This window comes from Triticum urartu, chromosome 7A, assembly GCF_056163025.1.
Source record: "Triticum urartu cultivar PI428250 chromosome 7A, HENAU_Tu73, whole genome shotgun sequence".
NCBI lineage: Eukaryota > Viridiplantae > Streptophyta > Magnoliopsida > Poales > Poaceae > Triticum > Triticum urartu.
The window spans coordinates 698,709,674-698,720,648 of record NC_141879.1 but is presented as its reverse complement, the minus strand read 5'-3'; the positions used below and the strand labels follow the sequence as shown (position 1 = coordinate 698,720,648).

Genomic DNA, 10,975 nt, shown 5'->3' with positions numbered 1-10,975 from the left:
CGCGTGACACTGAAAAAGGAGCTGCACCACCGACGCGTCCGTCTCGTTCAAACATGCATTTGTTAAAATAGCTTAGATGCGACGTACCTATACGCTGCGCCCCTGCCGTGCTTTACTGCATCGATGCGTGCATCCAAGCCCGCATGCAAATGGCTAGGCATTCACGAGCAAAGAATAGCTAGGCTGCGACGTTGCATGGCATGCATGGGACAGGGATGGCCCACATGTCATTGACCCTCTCGCATGCAGCCCATCCCCCCCTCTCGACGGCCGTGCGCACGCACGCCAGGCTCTGCCGGGCCCAATCCGCTCGGCCCAACGGTCACTAAGATGCTCCCCCGCTCAACGTTATCTGTTCGTCAGAGAGAAAAAATGGTGGCCAATCAGATTGGAGCCCACGGATCGCCCCCGCGGAATCCTTCTAGAAGGCCTATCCGATGGCCGCAGTTTGGCGTTAGGGTTAGATCGACGGTGGACGTTTGGCGCTAGGGTTACATGGGTTTTGGAGGCAGTCAACGGGGTTTTGAAAGCTTTGACCGAACATTCAAATGTGTATAACTAATTCAAAAAAATCTAAAAAATGAAAAACCTGCGCATATAGCCTTTTTATGTTACATAGTTATGATATAAAATGATAAACTTGATCTAATGATCTTTGCATGAAAAAACCTTCACAAATTGGACTATCTCGACTGAGGTTGCATAGAGTTCAAAGGAGTGAGAAGAGGGTTTGAGGTTTTGAAAATGCAAAAACATCACCTTAGCTTCATTTTAGAGTGACTAAGGAGGATCTGGAGTTATTTTTGCATTTTAAATTTTTAAACTTGTTTTATTGCTGACTTTGTATTAAAGGGTGTTTTTTCAAAAATAAATTAAATAATATGAATACTTATTCAAAAAAAGGTGAGACTTCGTACTGATCCTATATAGGTATAATATAAGCTAAGAAAATCTTTTTGGGTGATTTTGAGAAGGTCGAAAAAAACTTGCTTAGAAATGGGGCCGTTTTCCCTTACTTTGGAGCCTCTTTGGACAACATTTTCAGTGACTATGAGTTGGACTTCACAAAAAGGGTTGGATTTATGAACTAAAGTGCATAGTAGTACATAAAACGATGCAACATCACAGAACAAACAAATGAACTCAAAAAATATTGGAGATAGGTTCAAATTTGAATGTCGGTTCAAATTTGAATTTTATTTCAAGTCAAATCAACATCATAGCACATAAGTTTTCACATGAAAGAACATGAGTTTTCACATCAAATGACAACAAACTTAAGTTTTCACATCAAATTTGAATGATTTCGACTCTATTTCTTTTGCTTCTTTCTACCACTCGATTTCTTCTGCTTTTTTCCACCGTTTGGTTCCACGGCGCATAGTTTGTTGATGCTGATACTCTTGCTTTTTGGACCCTTGCAAACTCCACTAGGCCCCCTCAACTTTTGCACCTGACCATGTCCCACTTCTTCAGTTTGCACTTCTGCAGATTGAGTAGATGGCACACATTGTTCAACTACTTCAGTTTGCAACTCAACACTTGGCAGCACAACCTCCAAACATGGCAACACAGTTGTCAAAGCAGATTCGCATGGCAGCACAACAGTTGCTTCATCTGCAACAGTTTCAGATTGCCCTAGCGTCTGCAAAACAGATTCAGTGTGCATCACATCGTCCAAAACAGAAACACTTAGCTCATGTTCAGCAGTAACAGTTTTAGTTAGCTCCATATCTTTGTCACCAAACATTATCTGCTTAGTGCTCTTCCTTCTATAGCCATTGAGTCTTGCTTTTTTCACTGGCCAGCATTGTTCAACAACAAGAGGTGGGGCTTTTTCTGCATGCTTCCTCCTAAAAAATAAAGCATTTGACTTGGTTAGATACTAGAACAAGTAGCAAAATCAAAAACTTGCAAAAACAGTAACATAAACATACTTTGGCCTCTGAGGAGTGTAGATGCACTTGGATGAACCAATTCTGTGCCCAAGTACCTCACACAACTTGCACCTATTTTTGTTACCTTTTTGAGCCCTTTTGGGCTTATCATTCTTTTCCTTTTCCTTTTTCCCCTTCTTACTACAACCACCTTTCTCAAACCAAGCTTTGAATCTTCTCTGTTTAGGCCTCCCAACCTTTCTTCTAGTGACAGGGGGACACAAGGTAAATTCTATTTCCACCTCAGGCCACTGAGATTGGTCAGTCAGTGCAGGAATTGGACTTGCATATGCAGCTTTGAATCTTTGTACTGAATAATACTCATGCAAATATGGGTGCATATTAACCTGGGTTTAGATGCCAAAAAAGTATGGAATGCTCACATGGTTTTCCAGTGTGTTGCCACTCTTGGCAAGTGCACTCATGCAACTCAGTATTTACCACATGCCTCTTGCCACTCTTTGTATCTCTAACTTCAGAACCCCACAAGGAAGATTTCTCAACAAATAGATGTGAAAGATTTCTACTCCTGTTGACCACCTGTTGTACCACTGCTGGAAGCTTGTCCCTTTCCAAAATATTAGCAATTTTTCCTCTCAACTCCCACAAACGCATGATCATGATCCTTATTTGGTCCACCATGTCATGCACAGGCAAGTCTTTCAAATCCTTCACTTTGTTGTTAAAACTTTCTGCCAAGTTGTTATTGATATGATCACATTTTATGGTAGTATTAAAACCTGATCTATACCACAACAGAGAATGGTGGGTGTTCAACCATGAAGCAAATTCATTATCACTACATGATGCCAATATCTTACCAAGGTGATAGGAATGTGTCTGTCTGGTGTAGGACCTTGTTGCTGGCCACATGCGCCCAAATTCATCTCCTCTGAATTTTTTTATCAGATTCATCCACATATGTCTAAAGCACTCCCTCTGCTTAGCATGGGGGAAAACATTTTTTACTGCATTTTCCAACCCTTTACATGCATCTGTGTGGATGGCCAAAGGAGAAACTGGCCCTATGCATCTTTTCAGTTGCATCATGAACCATATCCATGATGCCTCTGTCTCTGATTCCTATTGCAATTGGGAACATCCAGATGTGTCCATCTAGAGCATTGCATGCAGCCAACTGACCATTCCACTTTCCAGTCAAAAAAGATGAGTCTATGCTCAAATATGGACGACAACCTGCTTTGAATCCATCTGTGCAAGGCTTCAAACACATAAAAAATTTGCTGAATAAAACCTTGCCATCCTCTGTTACCTCTGTATCTATCTCCACCACACTCCCAGGTGACCTCTTCTCCACCTCTGCTTTAAAACTATACAACATCCTAAATGTATTTGCCCAGTCACCATACAATGATTTCATGGCCCTTTGTTTTGCTTTCCACACTGTGGTATATTGCAGCTGGATGGGGTACAGCTTCTCCAAGTCAACTTTAAGCCTCTTTGCATTAGTGTTTGGAGTCTTGGCTAAAATAGGAGTAATCTTCTCTGTAACCCAAAGCTGTGATGTCATCTTTGAAACTCTCTGTGAAGTGGTCATATATGTATGCTGGTGTGGTATTTGATTTACCCTTACTGTACTTCCATCAGGTTGTAGTCTGACAGACAAGTACCATTTGCAAGGATTGCCACCACCATCATAACCTTTGCACCGAGCATAAAATTTCTTTCGATCACTCCACATAGTCTTGGCATCAAACTCTTTTTTCACTGCATAGGTCCTGAAAGACATCCTAAACTCCTTCATGCTTGGCCACAACTTTCCCACCTCAATAACTGGGTTCTCTTTGTCATACAAACAAACTAGCTCATTATCATCTGCATCATCCACATCATTTGCAGCCTCTCTCATCAGCTGTTCTTCATCCTTATTTGCATTTCTAGGGCCTGTGTTACCTTCAGCAGGCAAAGAACTGTCATCCTTCTCCTTATCTTTGTCATCAACTTGAATGCCAAACATTTCGGCCATATCAATGTCAGATATTGGTGTAATGACCAAATCCGTTTTTTCATTCAACTCTACTACATTCCAGTCAACAACAATCTTCCTAGCACCATGGGTTCCCTCCTCTCCATCTGCATCAATCCCTGTATCTTCAGCTACTACAGTCGGTTCAGTCAACAATGCCAACATCTTCTTTTGTGAAACCCACTCATCATCTTCCATCTGTGCAGCCATCTTTGATGGCACATAACCAACTCTGGAATGAGTTTGCAGATCAATTAGCTCTGCATAAAATGTTACTTGTTTGCTTGCCCACCCTTCTTGCTGATCAATTTCAGCAACCATGGATTCTCAATCTTCAATTCTCACATATTCACCATTATAGTTATCGAAACGTTGCAGAGATACCTCTTGTTCTGGACCCCAAACAATACTCTCCCCAATTCTCTCCACCAAATTGCCCACGGCCTTCTCCTTCATGCTCTCCAATTCATGGGGATCAACATCTGCAAATTCGACATCCAACCTCACGGTGGTATCTCTATCAATGTCTTGGACACTACCATCACTGAGCTTGGCTTTACAGGGAAAAAATTCCACTATAATTGCGAATGTGGTGGCAGAACCTGAACCTCCCCTGTTTTGTCAATGGCAGGCAGCGGCGGCAGTCACTACCAAATCGAGTTCGATTCTAAATCGCCAAGAAAAGAGGGTGGCATTACCGATTTGAAGCACTGTCTCCTCGCTCCATCTCATCCAGCCCTCGCTCCATCTCCTATCCAATCGAGATTCTAAAACGCCAAGAAACAGGGGCAGCATGAGGCCACAGATTTATCCAAAATTCAGTGGAATGGGAGTAGTGTTTGGAAAATACTCACTCGCAATAGCCGCTGCAGAGATAGGCGCTCCACCACTGGGCCGCGGAGAAGAAACAACCCCCGGATCCAATGGAGCCCGATTCTAAATCGCCAAGAAATAGAGGGCAGCATGAGGCCACAGATCCCCCAAAATTCTGGGGAGTGGGACTAGGGTTTCGGGCTCACCTCGCAATAGCTTTGCCGCTGCCGAGAAATGCGCTCCACCACCGCGGAGAAGAAACCGCTGCCGGAGAAGATGCTTACGGCGGCGCCGCTCGCCCAGTCCAGCACGGGCGAGTCGAGCACGGTCACACAGTCACCGGTCGAGTCGTGGACGGTTGACTCTTGACTACGTGGCCATAGGTGGACCCCACCAGTCAGAGCACATAACCCCCAGTGTCATAACCAAACCTCAGCCTAACTAACAGCCAACTAGCCGCGTAAATGGTGTGTCGCATGGGAGCTATTTTTTCCAACGCAGATGTCGCATGAGAGCTATTACAGCCAACGACGTCGCATGAGAGACAGTTCACACCAACGACGTCGCATGGGAGCTATTTGCCCGATGTCTATATGGTCTGTTGATTGTTATTTGTATACCTTGTATCTACCGCCTGGGGCTTTCTCACCTCAATTTATTTTTCTTTCTGTTCCTTGTAACTTGTTGCCTTTTTGTAATTCCTGACCGATTAATGGTTCCATTAAATTCCCTTTGAGCCTTCTTTCTAAAAAAACAACAACACTTTTCCGTGATGGCTGAGAGATAAACTTCGCTTTGCAGCAGTGGCAAGCCTGCCGTCGCCGAGCGAATCTGGCCAACACAAAGATTTTAGCCCAAAACAATGTGCCTTTTTTCATGAACCGTTGCCTGGCTAGTGCAAACAAGAAGTTCGTGAACAATCGTAGCGGAGCTTGGCACCTTTGATAGGGCGATAGTGTAGAACCGACCATTGGTTGTGTCCATGGGGTTATCCTTAATTATTGTTGCCGTAACCTGAATGTGAGGAGGAACAATAGTGGGTGTATACATATGCAACATCTTATAAATTTCTACAAGAGGCAAAGCCCATTTCCTATGCTACCTGTGAGATCGACTCTTACTTTTAAAAGCTACAAGTAAACCATGTGACCATGTAGGTCATCAATCTCCTCGAAAACTTGATGTGGCGGCGGCAAAAAAAGGCTCGATAATTAGGGTGGAGTTTGGGGGGGGGGGGGGGGGCATATGGACTATGGGCACTTGAGGCCAGCCAGGGGGGCCCATGGGCCATAGGTGCCCATGTGGGCTCCCAAAGCCCTAGGGCGCATACACTAGGAGCCTAGGCACTGGGGGTAGCCCATGGTGTCGGGCCTAGCCTCCTGGGTCTTTTGGTGACTTGAAACTTCCTGAATATATTTTTTGACCTTTTCTCTGTATTTTCCTGAAATTATGAAAACAACAAAAAAAGGAGTTGGCATTGGACACTTGGTTAATATTTTGCTTCAATAAAATCAATAAGAAGTATGCCCAAAGTGTATGTAATTGATTTAAATATAGCATGAATAATACTAAAATTATTGATACATTTGGGATGTATCAGGTTGTTTTTGGTCAAGAGTAGATTTAGCATTGCTGGCTTTCTACTCAAAGCATTGGCTACTACATTTGCTTTACCCGAGTGGTAATGAATTTCCAGGTCATAATCCTTGATTATCTCGCCCTTGTCGATCACCTGATATTTTCCTTTACATCATCTGTGTGGTCAAGTCCCATCTACAATAATATGTGCGGGAAATGAAGCTAGTGACCTTCGGCCTCCTGTCGCGACTGCTCAGCCAATTAGGATTTCTCCGCATTGATCCCGCCGTTGCCGCCGCCGGCCCCCTTGTATCTGGTGGCTTTAGCGACATGGAGTCGCGGTGCACCCTGGCCCTTGCCGGCGGGAGGGTTCCTGCTTTGTTCTTTTGCTGTTTTTAGGTCGATTAGGGTTTATGTCTGTTCAGGAAGATAAGGTAGTGATAGCTCCATGAAAATGGAATGAGGTCTCCTGCCTAACTCTCATCCCTGTGGTGCATCTAGCGTCGTCAGAGGGCATGTGAAGGTGTGTCTCCATTGGATCTTGTGGGATTCTATTGGTGTTGGTTCGCGTTGGATCTCCATGGATTCAATATTTGTTCATGTGCCTATATGGTCGGATTCTTCCACTCTATGCTTCTCTCCGTCGTTAACGGTTGTTGTCCTGTTGCGCTGGTCCTCTAGGGTAATTAGCATGACGATTTCCCATTGTCTACTTCAACAAATTTTGTCTGGCTCTGATGAAGGAGGGGCACTGATGGTGGTGCAACGTTATCTCATCCAATGCTTCTAGTCGTCGATAGGTGGTCTATGAACCTGGATTTATTTTTTTCTTATTTCTAGTGTTACTTCTACTACTATGAGAGATGATGAATAGGTTGAAAGTTTTTCTCCCAAAAAAGATATTTGCTTTCGCATTTTTTTCATTCTGTCTTTGCAGATCCAGATGCCAGCTCGTACATATCACGTCATATCCTTTTTCATTCGGATGTGTCTAGGGCACATCTAGATGTGCTATAGTTATTGCACATCTAAGTGAGTGAATCAAGTATAAAGAGAAAAATTAAAAAAATTCACACGGATCTCAACGTAAGATCAATGACATAGGATTTAGATGTGCAATACTTATGGCACATCTAGATGTGCTTTACCAAAACTGTTTTCATTCATCTATCCTACATACGCTGGTTCGGATGAGGCCGGGCACGGCACACTTGCGTACGAGGAGGTTATGCATGCCGCCCCATTTCTCTCGGTTTCCCGATCCGAGCATGCACGCGCGCTACTACACCCAACCTATGACTTCGCAGTCTGACCCACGAGCTAGACTCGGATCTTACCCAGCCACGAGGAGCCAGTCTAACTGAACGTTAATCCCTAACCATATCCATTGTGTGGGGAACGCGAACCCCGCCACGCAATAAGCTCGGCCGGCCTCTCTCATCGCGCCAGCCCCAGATCACAACCAACTCCCTTCCTCTTCCTCGAGTCAGCAGTCTCCTTCCTGGAGCGCAAAATGGTTTCCGCCGACGCAGCTCGTAACATCGTCGGCGTCATCGGCAATGTCATCTCCTTCGGGCTCTTCCTCTCCCACGCGTAAGCCTGCCTCCTCTTGTCTAGCCGCCGCCGCCTCTTCACCTCCTCCTCTTACCTATAATCTACCTATCTATGCATATGGAGGGTGATTGTTGGTAACTTGTGTTTGTTGCTTGTGCGTGCGCGCAGGCCGATGTTCCGGCGGATCTGCAAGGCCAAGGACGTGGAGGAGTACAAGCCGGACCCCTACCTGGCGACGCTGCTCACCTGCATGCTCTGGGTCTTCTACGGCCTCCCCATCGTGCACCCCAACAGCATCCTCGTCGTCACCGTCAACGGGATCGGCCTCGTCGTCCAGCTCGTCTACCTCATCATCTTCTTTATCTACTCCACCAACAACAAGCGGGTACATCCATACACGCGTCCCCTAAGGCCCGGTCTTTTTTCGGTATATATGCGTGCAGTCAAAGATGCTCGCCGTGCTCGGCATCGAGGCGGCGTTCATGGCGGCCGTGGTGGTCGGCGTGCTCCACGGCGCACACACCCACGAGATGCGCTCCATGATCGTCGGCATCCTCTGCGTCATCTGCGGCTCCGTCCAGTACGCCTCCAATCTTACCGTCATGGTACGTATTACGATGATCATCGACCCATCGTGTCTACTCTTTAATTCTTTCTTTCCGTTTCTTGTAGTTTTATTTTGAACTCAGTTAGTTGTTGCGTGTTGATGCCGCACGTGTGGCTAACTAACACTCTCATCTCCCCGCAAAAAAACTAACTAACACTCTCGTCTGCTTATAGATCTGTACTTGCATTCCGCGTATTTAGCTAGCCAACCAACCAAATTTCTGCTGCTATAGGGGAACCACATTTACAAATTACATAAGGTTACTTAATTTTTTTACAAAACCTGTGGCCCATCGCTCCATCACCAACGTGCGGTGCGGTGCCTAGCTAGGGGAACTACATCTACAAAAGGTTACTTTTTTTTACCAACAAGCGGATGCGAAGGATTATAATTGGGAATTGTTAAAAAATGTGTGTACATTTTTGTAGGTCTAGCATTATTGCGGATATAGTGCATGTGGTGTAGAGTTCATCAATGTAGCGGCTGTTAATTAACCAGGGAATTTGTTTACTTACTATCTAGATCATACATATTTTGTTTCTCAAAACAAAATATAGGTCACACATATTTAATGACTCAGCCTTGTGCTTTTATATAATGTGAGTACTAATCAATGAAGAATATAGCATGCTACGAAAAAAGAGAAAAGTGTGTTTTGGTCTCTCGACTTCACCAAATGTCTTCACAGTTTACCAGAACCGGTTTTCATCATAGTCATTAGTGTATCTTTTATTTGCGGAATGGTCCTTACAGTTTACCAGAACCGGTGCCACGTCAGTGGTTTACCCATTGTCTCTGGTTTTGGACAACTTGCTTAGTTGTGTGACTTAAGGGACCAAATGTCACCTAAAAATTCTTGCAAGACCAGACGTAGACTTTTGGTGAACTTGAAGGACTAAAAACATACTCCCTCTGTCCGGTGAAGAGTGTATGTTTGGCTTCATAATTTGTCCACGAAAAAGTGTACTTCTATCTTTTCAATGCACTTTAAAGTAAAAAAATACTTATCTCTCATCACACGGTAATCAAGACCACTAGCAATCTACACATGGTCTCCTTAATTCCTACATGCACTTCGCTCATTGGGAGTTGAATAATTAAAGAGAAGAGAGATGGTGGCTTGCACCTTTCCAATGCATTATTTACTTAACTCTATAATTTGTCCTAAAAATTTCTAGATGTACACTCTTCACCGGATGGAGGGAGTACTTTTCTTATGAAAAATAGCGAGGCCCTTAAAATATGCTATTAGCATGCTATATCATGCTATAGCATAATGTTAGCTAGACATTGTAAAATGGTTTATTTAGCAAGGCATTGCTCAAAATGCTATTGTGTGCTAATAGTGGCGCTATAGCGTTCTATTTTTTTCACCAGTACTAGTAATATTGTATTGCTTGCAGGTTCGTGTGATCAGAACCGAGAGTGTTGAGTACATGCCATTCTTCCTGTCGCTGGCGATATTCCTCAGTGGCTGCTGCTGGACGGCCTATGCGCTCATTGAGTTCGATCTCTACGTGGCGGTCAGTGCAATACATACACACTCCATCGATCTAGCTTTGATGCGATGATTTCAATCTACTCTTTGCACAGATCGATCTAATCAATTGTGATGCCCACTTTTAATTATGCGCAGATCCCCAATGGGCTCGAGGCAGTTTTAGGCCTCATTCAGCTGATCCTCCACTTCTTCTACTACAAATCGACCCTCAAGAAGAAGAACATTGAGCTGCCCACCGTCATTGTTGACAGTGTTGACGCTGTTCTGCGGCGGTCATGGGGGGTTACTGATTCTGGCGTGTATTTCCTTCTGGGGCCTTGCTCATCGGTGGTGCGTAGCCCTGGAGCCTAGGCGAGAGCAGAAAGGTTTCCCTCTACAGGTGTAGAGGTGCGTCAGGATAAGAGCGCCCGAACCTCCGGCAAAGCAGTTTCTTCTGGTTATGCTAAAAAAAATGTCTCCTACCGGCAGTGTGCGTCTTGTGTGTGGCATGTGTGTGTGGCCGTGCCGTGCGCATCGGCGTAGCTCATGTAGAGCTCTGTTTGTGGGACAAGTGTTGTTGAATTCCTTGATTTCCTCCTTGCCAGTATTCATTCAAGTTCAAGGGTGAACCACTTTGCTTGCTGACGGTGCGGTGTTCCTTGAGCCGGAACAAGTATGAAGGGACCCTTTTTCGGCAGTGGAGACGGATGGTATAGTGGCCACCATCTATGCTGCAAGACTATAGACAGAAACTCGTCATCAACTCATCCATTAGACAGCCGCCACAGAGGTACCCTCCTACGTCCCTCCCGTGGGCGACGGGGAGGGCACTCCCACCGCCGCCGCCAGCACCCTCCTCTCTCTCTCCCACCTGACCTCCTCCCTCGCCGCCGCCAGAGGACGTGGCCTGGCAAAGCCTGGCCAGCATCGGCGGCGGTCGGGCCTTTTGCATCTCGCCCAGGGTCTCTGTCATGGGGTGGCATGGCTGGGCCGGGACGCCCGATGCCAAGGGTCGTGGT

General features: G+C 45.3%; 1 protein-coding gene across 1 annotated transcript; it reads left to right on the top strand.

Annotated features, from left to right (window-relative positions):
- Positions 1–7,828: 7,828 nt before the first annotated feature.
- Positions 7,829–10,545, top strand: LOC125554667 (bidirectional sugar transporter SWEET6b-like). The gene is made up of 5 exons (XM_048718150.2): positions 7,829–7,908; positions 8,038–8,254; positions 8,313–8,474; positions 9,880–9,999; positions 10,113–10,545. The coding sequence occupies exons 1-5, from the start codon at positions 7,829–7,831 to the stop codon at positions 10,326–10,328; spliced, it is 795 nt and encodes a 264-aa protein (XP_048574107.2). The 3' UTR covers positions 10,329–10,545.
- The last annotated feature ends 430 nt before the right edge of the window (positions 10,546–10,975 follow it).

Excerpts from the sequence above, each read along its gene's own strand:
- LOC125554667 (XM_048718150.2), top strand. The coding sequence starts at position 7,829 with ATGGTTTCCGCCGACGCAGCTCGTAACATCGTCGGCGTCATCGGCAAT. Across the intron at positions 8,475-9,879 it reads CCTCCAATCTTACCGTCATG|GTTCGTGTGATCAGAACCGA; the intron begins GTACGTATTACG and ends TATTGCTTGCAG. Across the intron at positions 10,000-10,112 it reads AGTTCGATCTCTACGTGGCG|ATCCCCAATGGGCTCGAGGC; the intron begins GTCAGTGCAATA and ends AATTATGCGCAG.